The sequence below is a fragment of the Nelusetta ayraudi genome, unplaced genomic scaffold, assembly GCF_046127955.1.
Source record: "Nelusetta ayraudi isolate G7.1 ecotype Tasmania unplaced genomic scaffold, CSIRO-AGI_Nayr_v1 ptg000007l, whole genome shotgun sequence".
NCBI lineage: Eukaryota > Metazoa > Chordata > Actinopteri > Tetraodontiformes > Monacanthidae > Nelusetta > Nelusetta ayraudi.
Window position 1 is genome coordinate 1,705,631 of NW_027466057.1, and position 27,997 is coordinate 1,733,627.

At 45.5% G+C, this 27,997-nt stretch overlaps 1 protein-coding gene across 1 annotated transcript; it reads left to right on the top strand.

Annotated features, from left to right (window-relative positions):
• Positions 1-269: 269 nt before the first annotated feature.
• On the top strand, positions 270-27,994 carry pcnt (pericentrin). Its single transcript, XM_076017740.1, has 60 exons — positions 270-480; positions 1,193-1,222; positions 3,388-3,531; positions 3,864-4,013; positions 4,125-4,274; positions 4,398-5,254; positions 5,341-5,682; positions 6,242-6,476; positions 6,597-7,013; positions 7,096-7,314; positions 7,638-7,733; positions 7,837-7,956; positions 8,165-8,420; positions 8,519-8,598; positions 8,707-9,004; positions 9,154-9,254; positions 9,370-9,481; positions 9,587-9,713; positions 9,814-9,933; positions 10,157-10,235; positions 10,370-10,474; positions 10,642-10,753; positions 10,859-10,899; positions 10,992-11,126; positions 11,225-11,301; positions 11,591-12,044; positions 12,178-12,375; positions 12,462-12,533; positions 12,664-12,768; positions 13,148-13,300; positions 14,098-14,244; positions 14,894-15,054; positions 15,355-15,509; positions 15,719-15,900; positions 16,002-16,164; positions 16,296-16,538; positions 17,055-17,287; positions 17,387-17,494; positions 17,799-17,819; positions 18,150-18,386; positions 18,511-18,684; positions 18,927-19,079; positions 19,286-19,459; positions 19,535-20,560; positions 21,358-21,528; positions 21,644-21,821; positions 22,163-22,500; positions 22,581-22,683; positions 23,039-23,211; positions 23,293-23,568; positions 23,672-23,811; positions 23,927-24,056; positions 24,211-24,993; positions 25,080-25,268; positions 25,454-25,663; positions 25,754-25,980; positions 26,070-26,149; positions 26,304-26,424; positions 26,517-26,635; positions 27,571-27,994. Exons 1-60 carry the CDS (start codon positions 433-435, stop codon positions 27,612-27,614), a joined length of 11,892 nt encoding a protein of 3,963 aa, XP_075873855.1. The 5' UTR covers positions 270-432; the 3' UTR covers positions 27,615-27,994.
• The last annotated feature ends 3 nt before the right edge of the window (positions 27,995-27,997 follow it).

Here is a 27,997-nt window from a genome sequence, read left to right on the forward strand (position 1 = left end):
GCATCGCATGTTCCACGTTCAAAACAAGGACGTGAGAGGAAGTGTTTTGCATTTACCTGATTTGATTGGCAACAAAAGCCGTCAGTCCAAAGTTCGCTGCATGACTCAGTTGCGCTATTGGTTAGCAAGACAACGCTTTAAATGACGTATGACCTCATTCTGAGTCGCGGGAAGAGTACTGGTCAAAAACGTACAATTCCGTTCTGTGACTGGTCCGTTCAGTCAAAGAAACTTGATAAGGGCGGAGTTAAGGTGTCTTGGCGGCCATATTGAACGATATCTGTTGACAGTTGTTTCCAAATGAAGTGATTTTATTTGTCACTAACTTAACTTGTACCGAGGTGAAGTTGTGTTTGTTTTTTGTTTTTTGTTTTTATCATTGCCGTCAGGACCTATGTCCGAAACCAAAAGCAGTTTTACTGAATCCAAGAGATGGATGAAGATGAACGCAGGAGGAAATTAGAGGCTGGACGAGCAAAGGTTTGTTGTGGCTAACATGTAACGCATGCTAAAACTGAAAGCTAGCACTCTACACTTAGCCAAGTCTTTTGTCATAGATTCGTTTAACGTACGTAAACCAACAACGTAGCACGTTATATATGCAGTTGCGCGGTTTTCATTTGACCCTTAAAATGCAAATATTGCAAAATCGCGCTTTTACCGAGCGTACGACGCGGGAAAAGGGAACCACTATCTGATGTGCTTCACAACAAATCAATTGTCCATGGCAAAAGGTTAATGACTCTTGCTGTGAATCAGGCCTTTGAATTTGCTCGGCATTTGAGGTGCAGCACAGCCACAAGGACACTCTTCACGCCTTTTTTCTCTAGTTCGAACATTTTTCCATTTTCGTTTGCACACACACAATTCACATGCTCACTTGACACAGCCTCTGCAAGTCACACCAGTGTCCTTTTATAACTCATCTTGCCGCTGACATAGTTGAGCTCTGTTCGCGTTAAACAATAATCAAAGGAATCGTTTTTACATCAAATCGCCAACCACTGAGAACCTGGGTTATTAACATGAATCGCTGCCCATATGTTTTTAAGGGCATTGTCAATTTAATTCATTATTATATATAGAATCCATAAATATTCAAATCCTTCTCTAAGTAGAAATGCAGCTTTTCCTTACGGCTCCTTTCCGAAATAACCAAACCAAAGTCAGCTAACCTTGTCCTTTATGACAGAAATCCTTCAACATGCCACGAAACCAGTCGGTGAGTATAGAAACAGTGGTGGCTGGTGTTGACATCTGATTTCCACGTTTCGGTGATTTTTCTCTATTGCTTTTGATTTGAATTAATCTGGGGTACACAATGAGAACAATGCAGGGTTTCTTTTACCTGCTTTTATCTGATTGCTGTATGTTTTCTGAGGTTTCACTCCACTTTAAAGGGAAAACTTACCACTAGTGCAGGTTCTAATGAATACAAAAAAAACCCATCAGTTTAAACGCTGTCATGCTGGTTACAGGCCGTCAGGTGGTGCAGTGAGCACATGTCGTTTGGTCAAGTTCAATCCGTTGTTGCTGGTGCATCCAGTGAATGGCGTTGCCATAGTGATGCAACCTTGTGTTCGGTGCATGTGAGATTTTGGAATCCATTATCTCAATAAGTCATGACAATTGGGTAAAGTCGTCACACAGGAATAGATTCCAATCACTCACTGAAATCAGTAAATCATACAGACACTTGGGTTTGCTTGGAGCACAAAAGCAGTGTTGTGCAGTTCAGTAGCATCTTCTGTTATGCCACAATAAGCTCCAGTCAACTGGTTAGTCAGACTCCCCTTTTGTGAGCGAGTGTCCTTGAGAGATATACAGTTTATTTAGCTAACATAAGTGCACATGAGATGTGTGCTTTTGTGACAGGCGGCGGCGGCTAACATGGTGGTGGAAACACAACAGGGGATGGCTGAGGTGAAAAGAAGCTGAATATTTGTAGGCAAAAGACGACTGGGGGTTAGAACAATGAATCCTTTAGTCCAGGTCTTCAAATAGAAGTGATGTGGTTGTGGATGTGTGACATGGTTCAAAATGAAGTGAAAAGGCGATTTGAAAACCTTTGTGCTTTCATCAGTAGCTCACATGTGCACACGGCGTTGTCTTGCACATTTCTGACTCATCATCGCACAATGCAACAAGTAAATCTCCCAGGGCCATGTAATCTCAAATTGAACTGAGCATGCACGCCGTGATTCTGTTTCTGAGCTCAGTCTCCTCCTCCTCATGTGATTGCGTCTCTCGCTCTCCACCCTCTTTCTTTAGTCCAGGCGCATGCCATTCCCCACACTGAGCTACTCTGCACTTTGCTTGAGTTTTGGTTTTGTTTTTTTTGAATGAAAAGTAGGATACACCTTATATTTTTTCCTACATGCTGCAAGATGCACATCGACTGGATAATCAAGGAACTACTCTAAGGTGGATATATTGAGACACCGGGCTACCAGCAAGATGGGAATCAATGATTGATTGTCAGTTAGGACTGCTGCTGCTGCTGCTGCTGCTGCTGCTGATGATGATGAGGGTCCCTATCACTGTACAAATGGCTATAATCTGATTTAAGCTGCTTAAGGACCAGCTGAGGGGGGGAAAAGAGATGGTGCTTGTGAAGAGGAGCACATTTGAAAGAGAATCAGTCTGAAATGGGTTTCTACAAACCATTCCTTTTGGAATTAAAGTCAAATGTTGTGATTAGGACGCTTTTTGCCGCCCCCTCATGGAGAAATTTTCAGGTCGGCTGCTTTACTTGGAGGACCTCAGAGGAAGGAGTGACTCTTTAAAAAGTTCCAGTGTGACCGCCTGCTTGTCTCTGTCTTTTTACCCAACATGCCTTAGGAAGCATAATGCATTTTTGCTGTTATTGTGTTGTACTTTTTGATTTTGATTTTTAAATTATTTTTTTGGCATTTTGTGGCCTGCTCAGAGGTTGATCAGAATATGTCTCTGAAAGCTGCACTCCGTTTGGATTTAGTGTGGCTCTCTGGAGATTTGGGAATTTTTAGCATCGTCACCTCATTATGAACTTGGATACATCGCCAAGCTATGATTTAGGCTATTTTGGGTGCAAGTTTTGGGAGTACTTCTTGCCTCACCGGGCACTTTATTTCTGACTCATCAAATTAACGGATTACATTACAGTGCCGGTCTCTCTTCTTTTCCGCTGTGGGGACAGTTGACTTGGTGCACGCTTCTACACTCGTCCTGGAATGTGATTTAGCAGCAAAGTTTTGATCCATTGAAAGTTTTTCACCCCAGGGGAAAAATCTGGACTCGGGCTCGCTGTCGTTCCTGCCCTCTGTGTCTCACCATGCTGATAGTGTGGTGGTGCTCAGTGGTCCTCACCTATGTGTCAATCTATGTCTCGCTGTCCTTCCTGCGCAGCTTGCTAGCTACCGGCAGAAGCGGGCAAAAGGCGACGCATCGGGGGAGGCGAAAAAGACGCAGAAGAGGAAGGGCCCGGCTGTCTCGCAAATTCAGAGTGCAGCAGCACAAGATGCAGAACTGAACAGCAAGACCAACCATGAGGTACACCACTGATCGAGGCCACCACTACAGCATCTTTCAGTAGAAAGTCTGAAATGCTTTGCATGAACGCAGTCCTTGACATTTCACGGGCTAAGCACTTGATTTAACAAGCATTCGGTGCCCCGCGCTCTGCAAACATATATTGGAGAAATGGGTCACTAACCATCATGTACCCTGTAGGGCAGGTTGTCATAGCAACCTGGCAAGGATTAACAGTGGGGCTGTTTACCTCCTTATTAAAGGAAGAAAACAGGCATTTATATTTGAATGTCGGCGGTGTCGGGTGGATTAATAAAAGTGGGACACTTCTAAAAACGCTTTTCAACCTTTAGAAACCCGCAGAGACAGAAAAATCAGAGGTTCATCAGCAGCAGAACCGACAGCAGGGCGACCAGGCTGTCGTATCGGGCCAAAGTCCATCACCAGTGGCAGATTTTAAAGACGAGGAGCTGGTTGCACTGACCGGAAAAGAGCAACTGAAGGTACAGAAATTTCATGGTCCATTATTTGGCAAGGCACAACAAGTGCTTGGGTCATAAAGGCATGGTGTAAAGCTCATTGTACACTGGGCTATACCACTATTCTCCTTACAGCAGTTGCAAGAGGCTGTGGAGAAACGTAATGAGATAATTGCAAGACTCAGCTCCAACCTACAGGAGGCGCTGGCCAGCAGAGATCAGGTGCAGCTGGAAGCTCAGTCACTAGCCGGACAGATTCAGGCGCTGCAGAGACAGCTTCAGCAGGTGAGTTATCAGTCAAAAGACTATGGTGGCCTAACAGGGTTCTTGTGGCTTCAATATATGATTGACTTTTAGCTTGGACTGTATCTAAACTTAAATTTTCATTATTTCCTGTCATTTCCATAGACGAGTGTTGAGTTTCTGCGCATCAAAAGTCACGGGGGTGCTGATGTCGGCAGCTCTTTACCACAACATCAGCATGGCAACAGCTCCTCTTACGCTGATATCAGTGAGAAGGAGGCTTCAGCCGAGGGACCGAGGAAGTTTGCACCCGAGCCGCAGTCTGGTTTTCAAAGCAATGACAGCGAGACGGACACGGCTCTGCAAAAACTCAGAGCTCAGCTGGAAGAAGAAAGAGAGAATACTCTGCGTTTATCCACTGAACTGGCACAAGAAGTTGAGAAACACCGACGTGCGCTTTCCTTGCTGGAGGAGGAGAGGAAAGGCAGGGAAGAGGAGAGGCGGGAGAGGGGGGCCCAGCTGCGAGACCTCCAGACCCAGTTAGACTTAGTCCAGACTCAGTGCCTTGAGATGCAGCAGTTCAAAGCAGAGAAGGAGAACCTGAACAGAGAAGTGCAGGAACTGACACAAAAGCTTCAGGCGAAGGAAGATGCAGAGAGGCGATTGTGTGCGGAGGTGCAGGCCAGCTCAGAGGAAATCAGGAGGCTGAAAGAGGAGCTGGAAGAGGGGCCGGAGGGAGTTCAGCAGCTGTTGGATGCCAGAGAGGTCGAAGTTGTCCGACTTAAAGATTCTAAAAATCGGCACAACCAAGCAAAAGCTGGTTTAGGTTGCGACGAGGGGTTTAATGCCGACAAATCCAACGTGGAAAGTGAATGTGATCAGAACAGCCTCTATGTACCAATATCTGGGGATGCCCTGATGGAACGTTACCTGGCCTCGGCTCTACCTGAGCGACCGCACTCTTTCGCCGCCAACGACAGTTTTGAATACTACAGTCAGGTGGACGGCTCTGCAGACATCAGGTTCGTGAAATCTTTATTTCTTCCCTTTCCTTGCTGATGAGTGTACAGGCCGGTCCGGACCTTTATCTGTCTGTTCCCTTTTACAGTTTTGAGCTGAACAGCGAAGTGCTGGGTGACGAGCCGCTGTTATCAATTTCCAATCGTTTCCCTGAAGGAAGTGACAGTCTGTGCGACAATTTGAGCCCACGCAGCTCCCTCGGTGCGTCTGAAGCCGGCAGCTCAAACCTTCAGTCTATAACTCAGTGGCATCACGGCTCCTCTTTGGGCGAGCGGGACACACAAATTGAGGGGACGGACCTTGAAAAAGAGCTTCTGAATCAGCAGTGCCGGGAACTCCGTGAGGAGCTGGATGTGAAGGACAGAGACTTGAATGTGTTGAGGGAGGAAGTTAATCATAATGTTGAAGAGCTGGAGGAGGCCAGAAGCAGGTAGAGTCTTGCATCTTCCCTTTGAAAGTTTTTCACGATTAGGATGTATGTTGAAATTAATTTTGTTTTCTTATAGTATGTCTGTGCCTGTTATCTGTTTTTTTTCTGTATTGGGATGCTGACAATGAATTGATTATCAATTAATTGTCGATTAAGAATTTAATCGATTAAATTAAAGTTGATTAGTTGCAATTAATTGAACATTTTTTTAGACGGGTAGTTAATATCATTCTAACAGTGTAATGGCAGTGCGTTTGTTTTTTTAAGTTGAAAATGTGAGCCATTAGATGTCAACTAAAAGTGAGAGGATAAATGTTTAGGGTGTTTTTACTCTTCTCTAATGTAAAAATGGGTCACATTGGACCCTCAACATTTTTAAGGGTTAAATAATGTGTTCCTTACACACTTTTCAGTGTGAAATTTAGGTTATCAGGTAAAATCGCTGCTTATCAATTAATCATTCATCGATCGATAGGGTCGATCAACTAACTATTAATAACTAACCTGATTCTGTATGATCAGAAATTTGTTTTTCTCCGAAATGTGTTTGCATGTTCAGGTGGGCCCAAGTATCAGATGAGCTCAAAGAGGCCCACTGGGAACTTGAAGCGGAGAAGGAAAAGAGGAGGCGTGTCGAAGAGCAGATGAACACAAGAGCTGAAGAACAGGACAACCTGAAGAACAAGCTCAGTGCCTTACTGGAGGAAAGGGAAAAGGCCACTGAAGTGATGTTGTTGGGGCAGGAGGCTGAATCCAGCCCGAGCGTGGATGAAAAGCAGCTACACAACCAGCAGGTACAACATCATTGATTTTAATGTTTGGAAATGACTCCATTTTGCAGGCGGTGGTATTTTTTTGTTTAACAGAGCTGAAAAAAGTAAAATTTGATTGTCTTCATTTTTTTTTCTCTTCAGACACAGTGTGACCTTCTTACTCTGGAGCTGGAGGAGTCGAAAACGACAGAGAAAAGCACAGCAGCACTATTGGCTCAAAGAACAAAGGAGCTAGCCGAAGCATCAAAGGAGGTCGAGACAGTTCGCGCACAACTTATTGGTGTCCAGACAGAGGTGGAGAGACTGTGTGACGGAGCCGAGAAGAAACAAGAGAGTCTGGACGACGCTGAGAAAGACAAACATGAACTGGAATCTCAGATTTTCTGCTTGAGACAGAACCTTGCCAACCTGGAGGAGGCCCAAAGCCACGCAGTGCGCGAACGGGAGGAGCACAGGAGAAAGGAAGAGGAGATGGGTGAGCGCATTAGGAAAATGGAGCAAGTCCTAGAAGAGGAAGTGGAACAGTTTGAGAGCCTGCTGAAAGCCAAGGACGAGGAGGTGAGCGGCATAAGCTTTTTTCTTCTTTTTTTTTTGTGACTTCCGGACGTGTGACTCGATAAACGAAACTTTGTATTTACAGGTGATGCAGGAGAGGGAGAAGTGGGAGGAAGAGAGACAGGAGAAGGACAAAGAGTTGCTTGAGGTGAGGCGTCACCTGGAGGAGCAGAGCAGTAAGTGGGAGGAGGAGGTGAAGGCTCTGCTGGAGAAGCAGGCCGCGTCTGTAGAGGAGGTGACAAACAGGCTGCAGATGTCTCACAAAGAGGAAACCAGCAGCATGCAAGAGAAACATCGCCAAGAGGTGGGGAAAACTTCTGTCTTACTATTTATTCATTTATTTTTAACACTTTTATGGTTTATTTTACTTTGTCATGACACTTATTACTGCTGCACTTAAGCTGCTGTTGCATAATCATTGGATCATATTTTTTGTCTTGTTTTTGTTTTTGCTAGTTTATGATAATTTATCTGTTTTGATTAAGGTTAGGATTTGAGCTTTATAGTTGTAATAAATTGTTTTTTTTTTCATGTTGTGAGCTTTATTTATTAATTATTTATTTGTCTCTGTAAATTTCAGTCAAGATAGTAATGTATTTATATATGTCATCTGCGTAAACGCAACAGATTTTTGATTTGAACGCACAACTGGAGTCAGAACTTCTGAGGCTTCAGGCTAAAATGGAGGTGGAGCAGAAGAAGCAAATCGGCCTCATCAAACAGGTATCCTCATGAATGCAAACTAAAACATTTTTTATCTATTGTTTTTATTATCATTTATAATAATTCTTTTCTCCTTCTCATGTTTTTGTGCTGCCCTCTGCAGGTGACTGAGCGCGAACATGAGAGGATGTTGTCAGAGCTGACTGCCAAACACGATGATGAGCTTGTTCGGCTGAGGGAGAGCATGGAGGCTGCGCATCAGGCTGAACTAGAACAGGCACAGGTAGACTGCTTGTGTGTGTTTGTGGACATATTCAGCTAAAGCTTTTCAAAATGTCAGCAATATATATATATATATATATTTTGCGAAGTTATCAGTTTAGATAACAAAGTGATTGTTAAAAAACTAATAACACACACTGTCTGGGCTGACTGACGCTCTTTTAGTCAGTTAAAAGTCACATTCTTCCTCGTGCTTTTATGTCCCACAGATCCAAAAATCCGGCGAACTTGAGGCATTGCGTCTGAGCCTCACTGACGTCCACGTGTCCCAGGTCGAGCACTCCAAGGTAAACTTGGAGCAGGAGCACCTGTCCGCTCTCTCCAAGGTCCAGTATTCCCTTCAGGATAAATTTAACCATGAAAACGCTCTAATGCAAGCTCGGCATCAGTCCGAAATGGATCAGACCATAAAACAAAACCAGGAACAACAGCAAAAAGTCCAGGAGCTCCACAAACAAATGACAAGTAAGTACTTTTTGTTTCTTTTGTTTTGCACAAAAATAATAAAAGTAATGGTTTTGCATGAGTTAAGCTGAGTCTGTGTGTTTTCTTTGTATATTTAGATGAATTAAAGGAGCAGTGGGAGAAATCGGTTGCTCAGGAGAAAGCTACTATGGAGGAAAAACATGCAAATGAAATGCAGGTCAGTCTCTATACATAAAGCTATGCAAGAAGCGTGAAAAAGGTTGAAATTACTTTCAAGTCACATGTTTGAGTCTATTCATTTAATGTTTCACAATTGTTATTTTAGGCTCTTCAATTAAAGTGGGACAGGGATGCTGAGAGCGCTCACTCAGTCCTTCAAGCATCACTGTCAGAGACCCAGAACGAGCTCAGCGCGGCCTGGGCAGAGCTCGCCAGCACCCAGACTTCCCTCAGCCTCAAGAGCAGCGATCTCACTGAAACCCAGGCAACTCTGTCGCAAATCCAGTCAGAGCTGCAGGAGTCGCTGGCCAGACTGGCCGACCTGCAGGTTGCCAGTGAGGAGCAGAGTCGGAAACTGGAGGAGGAGCTGAAACAAGCCTTGGCTGATCGGGACACTGCTGCGAGTGAGTCGCATCCTCTCCTGTTCTTTCGTGCGGGCTTTCACTTTAACTTCATACAAGTTCATGGCCATTGATCTGATCATTCATACGTATTTTGTTTTATTTGTAGAGCTCATTGCTGATTTCACTTCTTTGTATTGGTTTCTGGTTAGGCTCCTTGGAGGAGTTGGTGTCCAGCAATGATGCAGTGCTGAAGGAGAAGGAACAGCAAGCACGCCATCTAGAGGACAAGGAGCAGCAACTGCAGAAGGAGGTGAGGTCACACTCGTAACGGGCTCCCACGCGAATGTGCAGAACTATTATTTTGGTTTATTCTTATTCAAATTTTAAAGACATTTCATGTCCGTGTGTATTATTTTTGTCTTCAGGTTTCCCGCCTGCAAGAAGAGAAGAAACTGCTCAAACAGGATTCAGAAGACGAAATCGGTCAATTGTGGAGCCAGCTGGACAGCATGAGAGCCAGTCGGCAAGAGTTGGGAGGTTGGATTTAGTCTGAAACATCTTTTTTCTTTTTTGATTTGATGTAGACATGACCTAAATGGACTGCCTTTTATCAAGTGTGCTGTCATTCTCATGTTCCCACAGAGCTAAAGGAGCAGCTCCTCGCTCGCTCATCGCGCGTTGACGACATTGAGCGCCTAAAGACGGAGTTCAGCCGTCAAAAACAAGAAATCAAAGAGTTGAACGAGGCTGAGATGGAACACCTCAGGAGGTGAGGGGTTCATAAATGAGTTCTCCATGCATTTATTCTTCCCTTTTTTTTGGTTCCACGAAAGTAATGGCCCGTCTTCTTTCGGTCTTCTCCCCTTTAGGTACTTTGAGCAGCGATTGCGAGTAGCAGAAGAGACCTACAGAGAGGAAATTGCTCTGCTCCAGCTGCGTCTCGTGGAAAATTCGTTGGAAGAATCTGTGTTGAGAACAACAAATAGCAGGTAATTCGTTCATTTAAAAAAACAAAAGCAAAAGCAAAAACCATTTGAAGGCGCATCCATTGTTGTTCCCCTTGGAGTGGCGTTGCATGCAACAAGAAACACTTTTGTAACATAGTAATGCAACACAGTAATTTTAGATTTTTAGAAATATTGTTTAACTTTCACAAAAATATGCCATGGAACGTATTTGTTTGACAGTTCCCTCCTTTTTCTTTTGTTTCAGTTTCTTATCTCAAGGTCAAGTTGAAGAGGATAAAGATCACAGTTTGACTGATCTTGACCTCACACAGGGAGAGGCAAAGGTGGGCACGAATTGAATAATTATTGCTGTCAGAGCTGTTAAATTAATGTTTTGGAGTATGCTTAGTTGACTAAGCATGCTCCAAAAACAATACATTACATTTGAGGAATATATATCTATTTTTATTTTTTATAGGGGGGGCCTGACAGTGTGGAACTTCAGATGGATGAGAAACACTTGGTGGATCTCTCCAATCTGCAGTCGTCTATGGCTCTTTCCTTTAAAGAGGAGTTGCAGCAGGTAAACATGGACTTTTTGATGCCTTTCCTAGGTTTTTTCAAAAAGAACAATCAAATTAGTGCCTCAGTACGAGTTTTTTCATTTCCATATATCTTTTTTTGAGTTTCCCGCCTTTCTGGCAATAGTTTGCATTGACCTCCCATCTGTTTTTTTGTTATAAAAATTAGGTACGCTCGGACCTGACGGATCACTACTACAACGAGCTTCAGGAGTTGAAGACTCTCCATGCGTTAGAGCAGGAGCGACTCAGAGCTAAACTCTCTGACCGTCACTTGCAAGGTTTCTTCTTTTTGTTTTTTGTTTTTTTTTGGGGGGGGGAATATTTGAATGCATATCAATACTTTGGCTTTACCAACACTTATTTTTTTCGTTTTCTTTCTACAGAAATTAACAGGGTCCATTTGGAAGCATCACATCAAGTTGAGGTAATTAACTGTCTTTCTAGAAGGTTTACAGAAGTTTTGGAGTTGAGTATTTAAAAAAAAAAAAAAAAAATTCAAATGGCTCTTTGAATCAGGTCGAAGTGGAGCAAAGAATGTGGTATCACATTGAGGAACTGCAGGCCATAACGACCATCGTCCACTCGTTGGAGAACAGGCTGATTGCAGTAAACAAAGATCACGAAGGGGAAATGCAGAAACACACTCAAGAGGTAGACGAATTGTCAGCATATCTCCAAAAAGTTGGACAGATTATTGACATCAGTTGTGAATGTGTTGTACTTTTGTGCTTTCTTACCCATTTCTGCAGCTCAAATGGGAGTTTTCTGAAGAGCTCAAAATATTTCAGGAGCAAGTTCAGCACCAGCTTAACCAAGCCGAAGAAACGTGAGTTTTATCAGAACTTCATGTGGTTATTATTGCTTTATATGCATATCTTATAACACGTGATACACATGTTATACTAACCCAGTTACAACAGATGGTAAGTATTGTAATAGAAGGCTTTTGTTAGTATCACTAAGAGCTCCAGTTCGGCTTTGGTTATGAGGGACAAAATGTCAGCATGTTTTTGCTACCACCATATTTTTACTTGCACCACTGGGAAAATTGTCATCCGTTTATTTTCCTTTTTACCCTGTTGAAGGCATCTTAAATTCTTTCTCTTTGTGTCTAGAATTGAAGAGGAGAAATCCCTGTTAGAGCAGACTTTGGCCCAAAAGTATGAACTCTCTCTAACCAATCAAAGGGAGAAACATCAAGCCGAGCTGGAAAGCGAGCGGGCTGCGCTACTCTGCAAACACTCTCAAGAGAGGGACACTCTCAACGCCAAACACAAGGCTCAAGTGGAGTCACTCAGTGCCAGTCACAGTGCTGAGCTCGCAGCCGCAGCCGCTGAGCTCGAGTCCAAACACAGTGCCGAGCTTGTTGCCTTGGAGGTTGCCCTCGGTTCCAAACGACAAGCAGACCTCGACAGTCTGGAGGCTGCCTTCCGGGAGACCAACCAGGCTCAGCTGGAGGCTCTGGAAGCCGAGTTGGCTCGCAAACACCAAGAAGAGATGGACGAGCTTGAGAAGAGACTGTTGGATAACATGGAGACGGTGGAAGCCACATACTTAAAGGAAGTGCAAGTAAGTACATTTTGAGTGGAACGTGATAGCCTCTGCTAGCCATGCTCAGTCCTCACGTTTGCCTTTTAAGTTTGGCTCGATTCTTAAAAAAGGGGAAAGACAAATTAAATGTTGCTGTCCTTTTCAATTCCAGGCACTGCGTGAGGAAATAGGGCAACTGGAAGAGAAGCAGCAACAAGACTTAAATTGCCAAAAGTCTGAACACAGGCAGGAAATGGAGAACTGTGCTGCGGAGCAGCTGACACTCAGGGAGGAACTAAGGAAGGAACTGGCTCAGGTGCACATTGAAAAGTTCAGTGCCATGGCAGCAGAACTCAGCCAGCTGCACAAGGTGAGAAATACAGGTGTTTTTTTGAACTGCTTGGAATTTCTAATTAGAAATTTAAACTGTTTTCCTTCACTGCATCTTGTTCTCAGTCTGAGTTGACTGCTCAAAAGGAGGCCTTAGATACTGACCACTGCAGAGCGCTGGAGAGCCTCAAGAAGCAGGTACGGACTTGCACACTTTCAGCACAAGGAAATTTCTAGTCTATTTTCTGATACATTTAAACTTTTTTTTTTCATTTTTACATGTAATAACTTTGCATAAAGTATTTCTCCACATTTCTTCTTTCTCCAGGTTTTAGAACTAGAACAGCAGCACAGTGCTGCTCTGCTGCAGCTCACACAAAGCTGCAACAGTGAGAAGGAGGAACTCATCACACAGCACCAACTTCAGTTACAGGTACATTTGTGATAGTTTGTAGCTGTCTTGGCTTAGTGAGTTATTTTTTTTTTAAACTAGATTTTGTTTCTTTGTTGTTCTCACAGTAGTGTCACAAATTTGCAGTCATCATCCATTAAACTTGTGCTTTTCTTTTTGATGACAGAGACGTTTTTGTTGTTTTTGTTGAGTGTGAGTAAATAGATACAGTAGCTATGAACGGTTAGGTTTTTCTGTTTTAAAACTCAAGATGTGAACACTAATTCACAGTATATTTTAAAGTTGCCTCGCCTTCATGATGCTTAATCATCAGATGCCAGTGAAAGGATACTGGACCAAAGGAGAACTGTGCCAAATGCTCTACCGCAATTTAAATGGAGACATTGTTTTTGTGCTGCAGGAGTTGAGGGGTGCCTCTGCACGAGAGTTGGAGGCATGTCGCAGGGAGCTTGAAGAGGGGTCATCGAGACAGCGCCAGCACTTCCTGGAAGAGGTGGAGCTTCTCAAAGTCCAATCAGAGGAGAGGCTGCAAGACAGGATTAATCAACTGAAGGTAAAAAAAAAAACAACAAAAAAAAACATTTGTTATTATAGAAGGATGAAAGTGCTGGTGGGCTCAAGGTTTTTAAAGCTGCTCAACCATGCTTCCCTCATAAAGTAATGATTTTAAATTGTGTCAAAATATAACAATCCCCTCTTTTTTGTTTCTCCTGTATTTTTATTTTGCACGCCAGTTTGAAACCACATTATGTAATGGCTCGGGATTAGTGTGTGTGTGTGTGTGTGTGTGTGTGTGTGTGTGTGTGTGTGTGTGTGTGTGTGTGTGTGTGTGTGTGTGTGTGTGTGTGTGTGTGTGTGTGTGTGTGTGTGTGTGTGTGTGTGTGTGTGTGTGTGTGTGTGTGTGTGTGTAAATCTCCAGCTGTACCAGTTGATTCCTGGGGTTAGTGCTTTGTCTTGGCCGCTGTCCCACTGGAGCTTTAGTCAAACCCAGTTCTCACATAATCCCACCATCATATATGGAGAAGTGTTCTTGTCCGTCTGTCTCACTCCTCTGAATCTGCCCGACTGTACACGTGTTTGTGTTGCTCTCATCTGAGCAGTGGCTAAATGGATGGATCTAAGCTTTTTATCCTCTGATGTAGAAGGTTTTAAGGCCGAAGGTACTTTTTCCCGATATCTGGCATTTGACCATCGGCAATGTGCGAGTCAGTATTCGGCAGCGAGCTGCGGTCGGAGAACTCTTTGGCGGAGCAAAAGAATAAAGCCGCCCCGCCACACCTCGACGCTGCGGTGGCGGTTGGAGCCGCGCATCTTTTTGTTAACGCGCCGACATGACTGTTTTCTGTCAAGACGGAGTTTGAGGGGGTGAAGCAGGCGGAGCTCGACAACCTGAGGCGGAGCTTCACGTCTGAGCAGGAAGAGAAGGAGCGCAGCTACACTGGCAAGATGAGCCAGCTCACTGCCCAGCTGCAGCAGCTAGATGCTGTGGTTGCCCAGGTACTGGACACACACACACACACACAGAGACACACACACAGTATTAAATGTTAAGATGACAAGAAACAGCAATTAGTGTATGATCTTTTACAATAATAATTTGCAATGACAATACCAATTTTCTGTTGTCTCACTTAAGTTGTTTTTGTACTTTAATTCTGTGTTCCCATGGCGTCTTGTCTTGTTTAGTCGTGAGATATTAACTCTCACACCCACACAAGTGGAAATCAAAGAGAAGTTGAAGAGGGGCGGGGGGTGTTGCCATGGCAGCGGCATTGTTTAGCTGAGGCAGGTGGCCGCTTCGGCGGGAGGGAGAAGGTAAAAGAGAGGGAAGACGCGCTGAAAGAGAGTCGGTCAAGCGGCAGAGGAACAGAAAGAGATTTAAAAACTTGGTAGCAGCAGATTTAGTTCACCTCAGTTGGACCCACCTCGACTAACCAGGACTTTTACCGACGCCTCCTGATGATGCACCTGTGGGTTTTATGCTGGTTTAATTAGAGTAGTTTTGGAAGTTAAAAATAAGCCTGTTTTAGTCATTCGTAACTCAAGTTCTGGGCTTCCCCGTCATGACAGGTGGGAGAGAAGCAGTTAAAGGGGCCGCGTTGAATCTTGCCGCATTCAACAGATTTCCCTTTGTCCGTGTTCCCAGCTGCGATCAGAGGTTGGCTGTCTGCAGTCAGACCTCTCAGGGAAGCGAGCAGAAATGGAAACTCTGAACACCCTTCTTCAACGAAGGGAGCGAGAGGGTCAGGAGGGAGGCAACCTTGTGAAGATGCTCACCGATGACTTGCGGGCTGCTAAAGAGGAATCGTAAGTGAGGTTTTAAATGTCAATTGAATCTGAACAGAAATTTTTGATTAGGCAGGAAAAGATAAGTTGATCAAAAGGGCCTCACTTTTGTAGGTAATTCAACTGCGTGATTGTATTTTTTTCTTGTCACCATTTAAAATTCTTTATAAACATCTTTTATAATCTGAATGGGGGAAAAATATTTGAAAACCAGCTTTGTATTTAGCTGAAATGCAGAAAGAGGCTATTTTAACAACCTTGACTTGTACTTTGCTCTGTTGTTTCTGTGTTAAATCCTTTTTTTGTGTTTTATATTGACAGACACAAGCTGGACCAGGCCAACACAAAGCTGAGGAAAGTGTTGATGGAGATGATACGCAGCACAGTTGCGACTGAGGAACTAATTGGACAAAAGATATGTTCCAGAGCCAAATCGTCAGAGATTCAGTCTGTGAATAAAGATTCACAAACCGCAGGTCTGTTTCGTATCTTTAAATAAAACACTCTTCTTCTCCCATAGATCACTGTTGTTTACATAGTTTGTGAGCATGCTGAACCATGTGAATTATGTCATGTTTTTACCCAGCTGCTTCTCAAATGGTTTGATTGGGTACATCAGTGTCTATAGGGCTTTTGTGCTGCTCTCATCAATGAAACAATTCTTTTGGGCCCTGTATTTCCGTAGGTATTTTGGTCACAGACTCGTCATCTGATGACCCTGAGCTGACTCACATGCTCTGCGAGAGTCTGCTGATTTCAGATGCTCAGATCACACCTGGGGGCGAGGAGGCGTCTCAGAGCGCCTGCAGCCGACTCCACCAGGCCGTGGACACATTGCTGGAACTCCTCAACCAGGCCAACAAGCAGGTAAACAAAAGAGAAAAATAAATAAATAAAAATAATAAAATAACTCAACCCACTGAAAAGCTTTCCTACTACTACTGTTCCTGTTTCTGATTTTGACCCAGCTGGAGCAAACCCATGACGTGCACCTTTCGCTGGAGGAGAAGTTCTCCAGGGGCAAGGAGGACTCTGCCCATCTGCTCGAGCAGCACCAGCTCGTCATGGAGCAGCTTGACCAGGAGGCGAAGCTGAAGACGGAGCTCCAGCTGAAACTGCACAAGGCAGACGGTGGGCGCTGCGTGCTTGTTTACTATATGCTCTATTTCACTCAACGCACCCTGTCAAGTTGCCGTTCATTCCCCGACCCCTGATTTTCCTCGCACTGAGCACGAGCACTTTATTTGGCGCAATGTGTTCAGGCCTCGTGGATGGATACATGGCTGACAAAGTGGCGCTGGAAGAGTCCCTGCAGCAGAAGGACGCCCTGGAGGAGAGGCTGGTGGAGGAGCTGGAGGACTTGAAGGTGAAGCTGCACCAGATGCAGGGCCTGGCTGCAGAGCTGGAGAGCCTCAGAGCCAAGCATCAGGAGCTCGGTGAGGAGCACGCCGTCGTCCTGCGCCAGAAGGAGCACCTGTCGGCCGGCCTCGGCGAGAGGGAGAAGGGTGAGCAGGGCAGAACAAGCAGCAAAACCTTGGAAAATTCCCATTTGCCTGTAAAAGTCTTGACATGACCTCTTTCGTGAGGTGAGCGAGCTTGGCCACTGTCTTATGTAATATAATGTCTGTGCTCCGTAGGCCATTGGCTCAATTTAGCTCCTGCTGCAGGTTTGTGGTCAGAGTGAAGTATGAGTGTGTTGATGGGGAGGTGTGTGTTTTTTTTACATTTGCAGTGCTGTGTCGGGATGCCGTTTGTGACACTACTGTTGCCGGTAGCTTGTCAAGAATGTTGTTTCAGTTTAACCTCTTAAAAAAAAAAAGCCTCATTGCTTTATGTACAAATTAAAATTTGTTTTTCAGAAGGTTAAGAATAGTATGTGCAATAATACATGCATTTACAATCTTTACCTTTTGCCTTACTTGCTTGTTTATTATTTCACGTACTACATATTTGCATCAGTGCCGTTGTATTAAATCCTCCACTATGTTTTTATTTATTTTCTTTTGTTTATTTTCCCCAAGCTCTTCTGGCAGAGACAGAGCGTTTGGCCCAAGACAGGATAGACTTGCAGCGGCAGGCAGAGAGGGACACCGGCTTATTGTCGCAGCGACTCAAGGCCCTGGAGAGGGAGCTGGAGGAGCAGGAGACACAGGGCCTGGAGACGGAAGAGCACCATAAGAGCCACACCGAAGACCTCAGCCAGCAGGTGCAGGCGCTTGAGAAGCAGCTGAAAAACAACCGGCAGTTTATCGAGGTGAGGCGTCGTCGTGAATGTGGCCGCTCAGTCCTCCTGACGCATTCGCTCAATGTCGTTTGTCCTTTTTGGGCTTTTGTTTCTGTTTGTTTTTTGCAGGAACAAGCCATTGAGCGGGAACATGAAAGAGATGATTTCCAGCAGGAGATCCGCAGACTGGAGGCTCAGCTCAGACAGACAGCTGGTGTGGATGGCAAAGGACACAGGGTAAGGTCCAATTATTTAATTGGGCATTGATTTAGTTTGGTTTGGTTATTTCCCAGCATGTCGTAGACATATACGCAGTAATCCTGCATCAAGATAAAAGTATTGTTTTTCTAGGGTGTTTGTTTTGTTTAGCCTTCTGTGTGTGCGTGTGTGTGTGCATATGTGAGAGAAGACCTTACTGTATGCATCACTGACTTGATTGAGGACCAGATAACTGAAGTGTACGTTTTAAGTGTCGAATGCTTTTGCCAACAAGCCTGATTCTTGCCGTGTGTTTGTCCCTGTGCCAAACGGATTGCCATAGTTTGAGGACTTAATCCTGCAGGTATGAAATCTGACCCTAGCAAACTTGTAGCTCCCCTGTCTCCTCTGCATGGTGTGAAGTGAACCTCCCCATTTTCCGCGGTGTCATCCTCAGATTAATTCATTCTCCATCCAAACCCATTTCTTCATTCATTCATTGGCTAATATTCATTTGCCTGTTTCATAGTTGACCTGTCTCTCATTTGCTCTTTGGAATGGCTTAACTCTGTAGTGTAGCATCAGCGGCTCATTACAATGAATGGCTTATTTCTCTACAATTCATGATGCTTCGCCGCTTCATGTAACCTTGTAGGCTTTTTGTCATAAGATGCTGTCCCTTCTGTGTCTGTAGGTGGAGAGTCTGCATGCCATCATCAGAGATAAGACGGATGACCACGATGCTTTGCTGACAGCCAATCAGCAAGCCCAGCGTGACCTGGATGAACGCAACGACGAAATTGACAAGCTAGCAGGACGAATCAGAGAACTTGAGCAAGCGCTTCTGAACAGCACTGAGGGTAATCGAGCCACCCTCCAGCTGGAACAAGAGCTTCACAGAGTCAAGTTGAGAGAACAGGAGCTCATACAGGTAAAAATAAATAAATAATAATAATAATAATAATAAAAAAAACTCCCTAAATATGAACAGAATATTTATATTAATGTGAACCAACTGTTGTTTTTCTGTTTGCCTGTTTGTTTGTCTTTTTTAGGATAAACAGGCTTTGGAGCAGCAGCAGGTTTCAAACAGGCTGCAGATCTCAGCCCTGCAGTCCAAACTGGATGAGACGAGGCACTGTTACCATGACAATGCACGTGACCCCACACAGGAGCTTAGGGATGCCCTGGATGCCGCTCAGCAGAGCCTGCACAGCAAAGAGCAGGAGGTCTGTAGGATTTTATCAGAGGCCAGTGCATGGTATCTAGGTTAGATTGTGCTCGTTGCATTTATTTGGCCAGTGTGCCCCCCTCTGGTGCAAACATGCTGCAGCAAACTTGAACCCAGCCTTTTCGCTATTCAAATTTCAAAATTGTCGAGATTTTCAGCTGCTAGGCTCACACCAGCAAAGCAATAAATCTGTCCATTGAAAAAAATTGTCCTCATCACAAGCAAACTTATACCTCATAGGTCGAGAGCCTGCAATGTCAACTGGAGAGCGTGCAGAGGGACCTGAGTCTCAAAGAGGTTGAACTGAAACATCTCACTGTTCAGCTGGAGCACGTGACCAATCAGAATTCAGACCATGTCACTGAGCTCCAAGAACAGATTGATGATCTCACGGTATGTGCTCGTCTTCATTGAGTTCACTTACCTACTTGGTTACATTTGTATCAAGAAAAAACAGCCAGCAAGTTTCATCATTTAAGTGAGCGTGTTTTTCCCCTATGGCTCATTTTCAAACAAATGCATATAATAATATTCCTTCCCATTCATTTCTCGAGAAGTCAGCTTTAAATCGTGACCGTTGTGTACATTCTCGGTTGCAGGAGAACGTAGCTGCTCTTTCTGTTCAAAAGAAGGAAATGGAGGCAGAAGACGATGAGGATGCTCCAGTTGAGGAGATGCTTTCCTCCGCATTGCTCCAGGAGAAAAACCTGGAAATCGACCACCTCAGTAATGAGATTCAAAAACTGGAGTTGGAGAGCACCAAGAACAACGAGGTTAGAAAATGCACAAACTGTTTCATTGCGTTGCCGTAGAGTATGGTCTGATTCTTACAATTTCTCGACCAAAAGGTCTTGGAGGCTGAGCTGGAGGACCTTCGCTCTCAGGTGGAACACCTGCAGTCGGAAGTCTCGCGCGTGCGAGAGGACCGACAGGAAGAAGAGGAGCGCCTGCACGAGGTCATAAGCACGCTGCAGGCTGAACTCGCCACCTTGGGCCCCAACCTGCACGAAGTGAGCGACTCCCAAGACGGCGACAGCATCAACCCCTCCCCGGCAGTCAGCCCCGAGCCGGACCTGTGCACCATCCAGGACCAGCAGAGACCCGGAGAACCAAACAGCCTCAAGCAAGAGCTCAGCCTCACTCACTCTGCCTCAATTCGCTCACACCAGTCTCGCATCAAGGCCCTGCAGAGCCAGCTGGACACAGCCGTGGCAGAGAAAGAAGCACTGGAACGATTACTGCTCACCCAGGAGGAAGAGTACAGAGGACACGGGGAGGAGTTGGGCAAACGACTGAAAGCTGAATGCGAGAGTGCAGAGGAACTCCGAGGCCGCCTTGCTCTCAAAGAAGCCGAGCTGGAAGACGTCAAAGAGCAAATGGAACAAGAACAGGAGAGGAGGAAGCTGTCTGAAGAAGAGTGGGACGGTTGCAAAGTGGAGATGGTGGAGGCAAGAGCTCTGCGTGAGAAAAACGAGCACTTGAGCTCCTTGGTCGTGGAACTCCAAAATAGAGAACAAGGGAGTTCGAGCGAGATCCGTTCCCTGCAGACAAAGCGCCAGGAGATGAAAACCGAAATGGAGGCTCTGCGGGAAACCAGTATCACCCTTGAGAGACAAGTCCGGGAGGTTAGAGCCGAGGTGGTGGACATGGAGGAGCTGGTGGCCGAGGAAAGGAGCAAGATTCAGACCCTGGAGGCGGTGAAGGGGGAGCTCTCTGCTGAGCGCAACGTACTGAGGTGCAGGGAAAAGCAGCTCCAGGAGGAGATGGAGAGGCTCAGACAGGAAGTCACCTCACTCGGAGCTCGTATTCAGGATCTGACTGTTCAGCTCAGTGAGAAGGAGACCATTCAAGAAGAGGCCCAAAAGGAAGTGCTGGTGAGTGGCTCTTACAAAATAAAATGTATTTTTGCAAAGGTTAGTCTGTTTTTGAAATCTGGTATTGAAACCTTTAATTGATACATGAAACAAAGTTTTGTAGGGTGTTAAGAGATTTGTTTGCACTTAAAAAAAAAACAGAAGAGGGTAATTTGTTTTTTAACATAATTTTGGATTCTTTTTTTTTTCATTTGGACAAATTATGATTTTTTTTTTTTTTTTTTAGATAAAAGTGCTTCCGCGTAATGTGACCCTCTCCTGACAGGAAATGCCTGACTTCTGTAGCAGATTTGTGCTTGCAACTCTGAGCCTGACTACATCTGGTTTTGGTTAACTCCCCTCAGACGTTCCTCAAGGGGAAGTGACATTGAAAATAAGGAAGCAGTCGGAGAGACTTTTAACTGTTCGTTAAAACTTGGGTTCTTGTTGTTGTTGTTGTTTTTTCTCTCTGTATTTTGCAGGATGTGCGGTAAGAACTTATTTGTAGGCGTTGCATGTTTCGGTCTTCGTTGGTCTGGAACCTTTCTGAGCTCAGCGTTTTTTATAGCCATTATGGTCATCTTGTGCTAACGTTGCACGGGTACACATTGCATGTTGCAGTAGACTTTTAAAAAAAAACAACCCAGTGAGAACATGTGGAACAGATTAAATCTCATTTTACAGTGCAACGGAATGCCATCTGTTGGTCTTTTCATTCAAGAAGATCGTCAACTGCAAACAAATTAAATACGAGCCCTCGCGCCTGCAGGATTCAGTCAATGCTGGCTCCATGTTTATTTAGCTGCTCTGCTTTTTAGACTCATGCTGAGGTGACCCTGGCCAAAGCAGATGCCGCCCTGAGAGGAAAGGAGGGTGAGCTGGGCGCTCTCAAGGCAAAGTATCAAACCGTGAAGGCAGAGCTGACGGCGGTGAAACAGAGCCTGAGCAGCAGCAGAGAGAGGTCTGACAAACTAGAGGAGGAAGGACAGGTGAGAAAATACAGCTTCCTTTGTTTTAGTTTGTCCTTTCCCCTCGAAGGCTTTTGTTCCTGCAGTGAAATTACAATGAATAGCTGCATTTTATTCTGATGCCTCTCCTCCCTAGATCAAAGACCACGCTTTAGCCGACCTGGAGAGCGACAACCAGCGGCTCAATACTGAACTTCAAAGTCTGCAAGATGACCTAGCTGCACAGGGAGAGGAACTATCCAGTCAGAGGAGAGAACTACAGCAACTCAAACAGCTGTATCATCAGCAGGAGACACTTACTCACAGGCGGAAGGGTTAGTATTTGCATTTGTATTACACACCATGGATATAAGATTACCAGTAATTGAGTTGTTCTCATTCTTTTGAAATGAAAAAGTGACACTTTTGCAAATACATGGAGGATAACAGTGTAACTAATCCGCTGCACATATTGTAGCTCGTTTTTTAGGTTCATTGAAGTGAGTTTACAATATTCTACATGTATTTCACTTAAATGCATTTGCAGGTTGGTTTGATTTCAAAAAGCGGAAAAAAGATACAACTATTATAGTTTTACAGAGCTAAAGTTGAGTTGAATTTTGCTACAGACTCTTTTCTTTGATTGCCTCTCCTCCTCTTTTCTTTCCATCTGCAGATGCTTTTCATGGAGCTTTTGAGGAGGCTCTGAGTCTTTCCCAAAGCGAAGACTGTCTGAGCTCTCCAGAGGTTCTGAGGAGAATAGAATGCTCCGAAGACAGAATGGCAGAGCGTTTCCAGGTGTCCGCTGCCGGCTCTCGTCTTTCTGAGCTCAGCACTCTGAACAACACGGGTTTGGAACTGGCCAATTACACCAAGACCTCCCCCAGGGTTGCAATGGAGCCACCGCGCTCCAGGACCATCACACCAGATCCACCTTCGAGAACTTCACACTCACCAGGCTCCGTTTCAATGTCCGACAACTTCTCAGTGCTTGACTCGCTGGGCACCGACAGAGTAGGTCACTTGGGATATATATTTGTTTGAGGAGCTTTTTGTTCAGATGTGGTCTGAACTTTCTTATTTAAATTTCACAGGTGCAGGAATTGGAAGAACTCGATCACACAAGACCTCCTTCTCCTCTTGGCTCCACCTCCTCTTTGTCAGCACCAGAGTGGGCAAGTGATGGATATGGCAGTAGTAAGTACCTCTACACCGTCCGCAACATAATAATTACTTGTGTCTCACATGAGTTGTTGGACATGGCAGTTTTGGTGCTTTTGCTTCTTAACACAATTGTTCTGCATAATTAGTTGTGATGCATTTGGTGAAAAGTAATAGTTCACAAAGTGTCTAGAGTCACATGAGCGACCCTTGTTTTATCCTCAATGATGCATTAATTGAACAGGAGTTGGACGCTGACTTTACTTGCACTTAATTTTTCATGTGGAGCTTTTGGTTCAGCAGCAGAGACTTTTTAATGGAGATTATTGCTTATTATAAGAAAGAACAGACCTCTTTGAAAACCTCCTCTTTTCCTTTCTCATCACACTAGACGTGAGTTCAGAATTGGGCGCCAGGTTGCGAGTGGAACTGGAACAGACTGAAAGGCTGGATGCACAGTTTGTGGAATATCTTCGGTGCCGGGGAATAAACCCCACGGTCAACACCGACAGTGCTGCCGGCAGTATGAGCTACAGCGAGGATCTGTTATCACCTGAGCTGCAGGTAGGCCCCTTTTACGCTCGGTGCTTATCTTGATGGCAAAGGTCTGAACTTTGCTAAGTTACTGCTTCCATGGCTTTGCAGGGCCTGTTGAAGAAGGTGTACCAAGAAAGCTGCCGCATTCTGACTTTGTCCCAGCGTCGGCCCACTGCTTTGAGCCAGGAAAATGCCCCAGAAGTAAATCTGGTCTCCTCAAGTCAGACTCAGTATCACACGGGTGATGGTGCCACCCTAATGGACCACGGTGACAAGCCAACCAGCCACCCACCCATGAGCTGGCAGCAGGAGAAGCGGGCGCTGCAGGAGACGGTGATTGCTCTGCGGGAGATGCTCTGCAGGATGGCACAGAGACAACCACAAGTCAGTATTGTGCTGTTCTTAATTTATGTCTCACATTTTAACACAAATAACATTTCTTATGCGATCCAATCGGTGTAAAATACCATTTTTTTCTGACACTCAGACTGACTACAGAGGTGAAAGTGGTTGGAGCAGAGAGCAGGTTGAGTCACAGCTGAGGGCGGAGCTTGAGGAAAGCCAGGAACAACTTCAATGTGCTCACAACATTCAGCAGGAGCAAAAGAGCAAAATGCAGTCTCTCAGGTACACAAACCAGCGTTGCTATCCTTTGCCCACCATGGCTGGTGGCTCTTATTCTCAGACAATACAACCTCATACATTTTTTTGGGGGGTCTAAATAAATTCTGCTCCTCCCCAGACTGGCTGTTGATGGGAGTGATGAAGCTCTGAGGAAGGAACAGAGTCGAGTTCAGGAACTCCAACAGCTGCTGGAGCAGGAGAGAGCTGTGAGTGCACGCAAGAACAGAGAGGAGGAGGAAGAGAGAGGGGTAAGATGAGGCCAAGAGACATGTTTGACAAAGTCTAAATTGTTGGACAATCTCGCAGAATAAAGGTTCTTACAAATGCAGATTGCCAAATTAAAACAAAGAAAGAGAATCTCCCTGTAAGTCCTCTGAACGTCAGTCCACATTTTCCCTCCAGGCTTTGCAGGCGTCTACTGGCCAGCAGAAGGCCGAGGTCATGACTCTGAGGGGTCAGGTGGAGCAGGAGAGAGTGGCCTGCAGCAATCTCAGACAGGAGCTTCAGATCGAGCAGTCCCGCAGTGTGCTGCTGGAGAAACGCCTGGAGGACACCCACAAAGAGCTAGAAGAGGAGCGCCAATGCTACACTCTTAAGCTAGAGCTCAGCTTGCAGGAAAAGACTTCTCTCGAGAGACTCCTCAGCGAAGCAGAGTCCCGCTCGGCGGAAAAGCTGCGCAACGCCCACAGGAAGCTGGACGAAGAACGAGACCATCGCTCCAGGCAGGTGGACGAACTCAGTCACAGGCATGAGAAGGACGCAGCCTCAGACAGGCGGTTCATCTGCGACTTGCGCACTCAGCTGGAGCAGGAGCGAAGGCAGGGCCAGGACCTGGCTTCCACTGTCGACAAACTGAGGACTGAGAACCTGCAGAGCAAAAGGAACTGGGAGGAGGAGGACCGGCTGAGGAGGGAGGAGCTGCTGAAGCTGCAGGGGGCCGCGGCTCGACATCGTGCAGCTGTGGAGGCCCTGAAGGAGCAGAAGCAGGAAGCCAGCCACGCTCTGGAGTTGGAGCGAGAGCGAGCCAGGCACCACGTGGCGCAGCTCGTCGAGCTGAAGGAGAGAGTGCGACTGCTGAAGGACAAGGAGAGGGAGAGAGAGGAGCAGTGGAAAAGGGAGAGGACAAAGGTGCGTCAAGAGCAGGTGGACAGGGAGAAACGACAGGACTGCACCAACAGCAAACTGGTAAACTCTCATAAACTTGGCCCAATATATCCACATCCAGAGTTTTCTTACACACGCAGATGACTCCTTGTAAATTGTGTCTCCAGTGTGAGTTGGAGTTGTTGAGGCGGCAGGACCAGCAGCGACTGCAGGAGCTGCAGCAAACACTGGCTGAGCTGCAGAGAGAAGAGAAGGAGATGGCTGCTCAGAGGCTCAGTGGACAGACAGCAAGGCAGCAGAATGAGGCTCCGTCTTCACACCATCGCCAGGCCAGCGGGACACCAAAGCACCAACAGGTACAGTGCAGCCGCTGGTTACAGCCAACAACAAGAGGTTTTTGCAGGAGTTTCTATTACCACTGTTTTATTGCCATATTTAGATTTTGCTCACTTCTAGGGCTATGGAATCACAGCTACTGTTTATTTGCTGTCTGACTAATGTTAAAAAGAAAGCAATGCTTTTACCTTCCGTGTTACTACAGAGGCAGCCATCACCTGACACACTGGAAACGTTGCTGAAGGAGAATTCTGAGCTGACGGAGCGTGTGACCTCGCTGAGTCAGGAGAAAGCCTCCCTCAAGCACACGCTCGCCAGCCTGGAGCGACACCTGCGGCGCACCGAGTCCGAGCTCGCCAAGGTCTCCACCGACTCTGAAAACAGACCCATGAGTGACCTGACCAGCAACAGCAAGGTCACCAGAAGACTCGCTTGGGCCACGGGTTGCCCCTTTTACCAATTGCGTAATTGTAAAACGTGCCTGCGGTCGCGTTTTGGTTTGCAGGTGCAGCGTTTGTACGAGCGCTACCTGCGTGCCGAGAGCTTCAGAAAGGCGCTGGTGTATCAGAAGCGCTACCTGCTGCTGCTGCTGGGAGGTTTCCAGGAGTGCGAGCAGGCCACGCTGTGTCTCATCGCCACCATGGGGGTCCACACGTCTCCCCCTCTCTCCTCCCAGCGCACACCGCTTGGACGATTCAGGGCCGCTGTGCGAGTTGCTATCGCCGTCTCAAGGTAGAAAACAAGACGGTAGAAAGTTGAGTCAACTGCACTCGCTCTTTGTGCGTGCAGTGATCACATGATCTATTTTTTTCTTTCTCTAGAATGAGATTCCTCACCAGGAAATGGCAGAAAGCAATCAGAAGATTATCTCTGTCTGGAACTGTCAATGGGCATCTCTCGGGTAAGATCAGCGTACATTCATGCTCAAATCATGGATTTATTTTTGTTGCGATAATCCAATGTGCTGTTCTATAAGAATCTAGAGATGACACATAGGCTGAAAATATATTTTGGGACCTTTTTTTAAGACTCGTATGTCTAAATGTCCCTTGCAGGAAACAAAGTTGAAGTTTTAAGACAACAGCAACCACGGATAATTGCCGACTCGCCGCCAAACAGAGATGCCATGGCAGCCCTTGTCCCACCAACCAAATCACCCTTCAGGTTACACAACAGGTTTGTGCCCCCTTTTTTAAGCAAAGGGTGAGATGACAAACGACAACAAAAAAAAGGATTGGGCCTTGAAATCAGTCGTCTCATTTCCAAAGGTCGTACTCCAGCGCCAGTTTGGCCACGGCAGGACCTTCTCACGATCCTGAGCCGTCGCTGACTGACTACATCCACCACCTGGAGAAAGTCCAGCAGCGGCTTGTGGGACCCTGGCAAGGTGAGAACGGACAAGGATGGTGGAGTTAATCAACCGAATGGACTTGCCTGCCTGCACATGGTGGAATCGGTGCACACTGGAAATGCAAGGTGTTTGGTGAATACTGGGTTGTGACACACAGTGATAGTGTAGTTATCACCGAGGGAGTTCTTTCAGAGCACCGGGGGAGCTTGTTGTAGTGCTAATACCAAGATCAGACCACACAATATCAGATCTGGTGCAAAGCCTTTTTGTGCATCTCTAATTGAACTACCGAGCAAATACTTTCCTGCGTAAACATTTGCCGACATGGCAGAGAGAGGGTGCATTTCACTGTTGATCGATTGTTCTCGAATTATTACTAAGACAGCATTGTGTAGTCTGATCGCAGCAGTCGAGGTTTGTGACTGTGGTCTGATGGCCAAGCACTTCCTGGGCAACAGCATGTTATTGAATCCCGCAGAAACCATTGTGCTCTGTCATCTCCTGACCTAGTCGGCAAGACTCATTTAGCCCCGCCCCCTAAAGAGGAAAGGAGGATACGGTCAGCCTGTTCTCCAGATATGATTGGTTATCGGCAGCGCTGGCTGCAGGAGAACAGGACGTGGCTGTACTTAAGCTGCTTGTCGCCCCTTTACCTGCATGGTCCAGGTGAGTGTAATATACTCACTTGGACATTAAGTAAAGCAGTGCCGTGTACCACTGGGGGATGCATGCGCACTTGTTTCCTGGCACGCGAGGTTATAGGCTGTGCAAACATGGCAGGGACTAGAAGGAGTACTGTGAATAATTCATGGATGAATCCATCCTCTTTAGTACATTATTTTCTCTGTTAATGTTTATTCTTATGGAAAATGTGCTTTTTCTGAAGACTTTAAGTCACTTTTTTCCTTTTAGGAAAGGTGATGATACAGGCTGCAGTTTCTGAGATTTGTTTTGTGTCTGTGTCCCATCAGGTTCGTCTGCCCTCCACCGTGATCCAAAGTTGTTTGACCACTAAAAGAACGTCTCCTGTTGGAATATTGATATGAATCCGTCCTTCCACCCCATTGAAGAAAGTTTGAAAGTTTATTATTGTCCAGTGTTTTCTACTGTATTTTTCTATAGCCTGATACAGTATTTTCAAGGCCACTCTTGTATTATTGCAAGAACAATTTTATTTGTAATTGTTACATTATTTTTTTCTACTAATTGCTTTGTTCTACTGTATGTAAATAGGTCTGATTGTGTTTTTAAGTGTCTACATTTGCACTGGTTTTTATATCGCGTAATTATAATTAACCGGGCTGTTCCTGTTACATGATCGTGCACCATATGTGTATTTTGTATCATCTTTCTACATAAAATTCATAAATATTTTAAATGTGCTTTACAAATCAAGCA

Excerpts from the sequence above, each read along its gene's own strand:
- pcnt (XM_076017740.1), top strand. The coding sequence starts at position 433 with ATGGATGAAGATGAACGCAGGAGGAAATTAGAGGCTGGACGAGCAAAG. Across the intron at positions 15,055-15,354 it reads CGGGCTGCTAAAGAGGAATC|ACACAAGCTGGACCAGGCCA; the intron begins GTAAGTGAGGTT and ends TTATATTGACAG. Across the intron at positions 15,901-16,001 it reads TCAACCAGGCCAACAAGCAG|CTGGAGCAAACCCATGACGT; the intron begins GTAAACAAAAGA and ends ATTTTGACCCAG.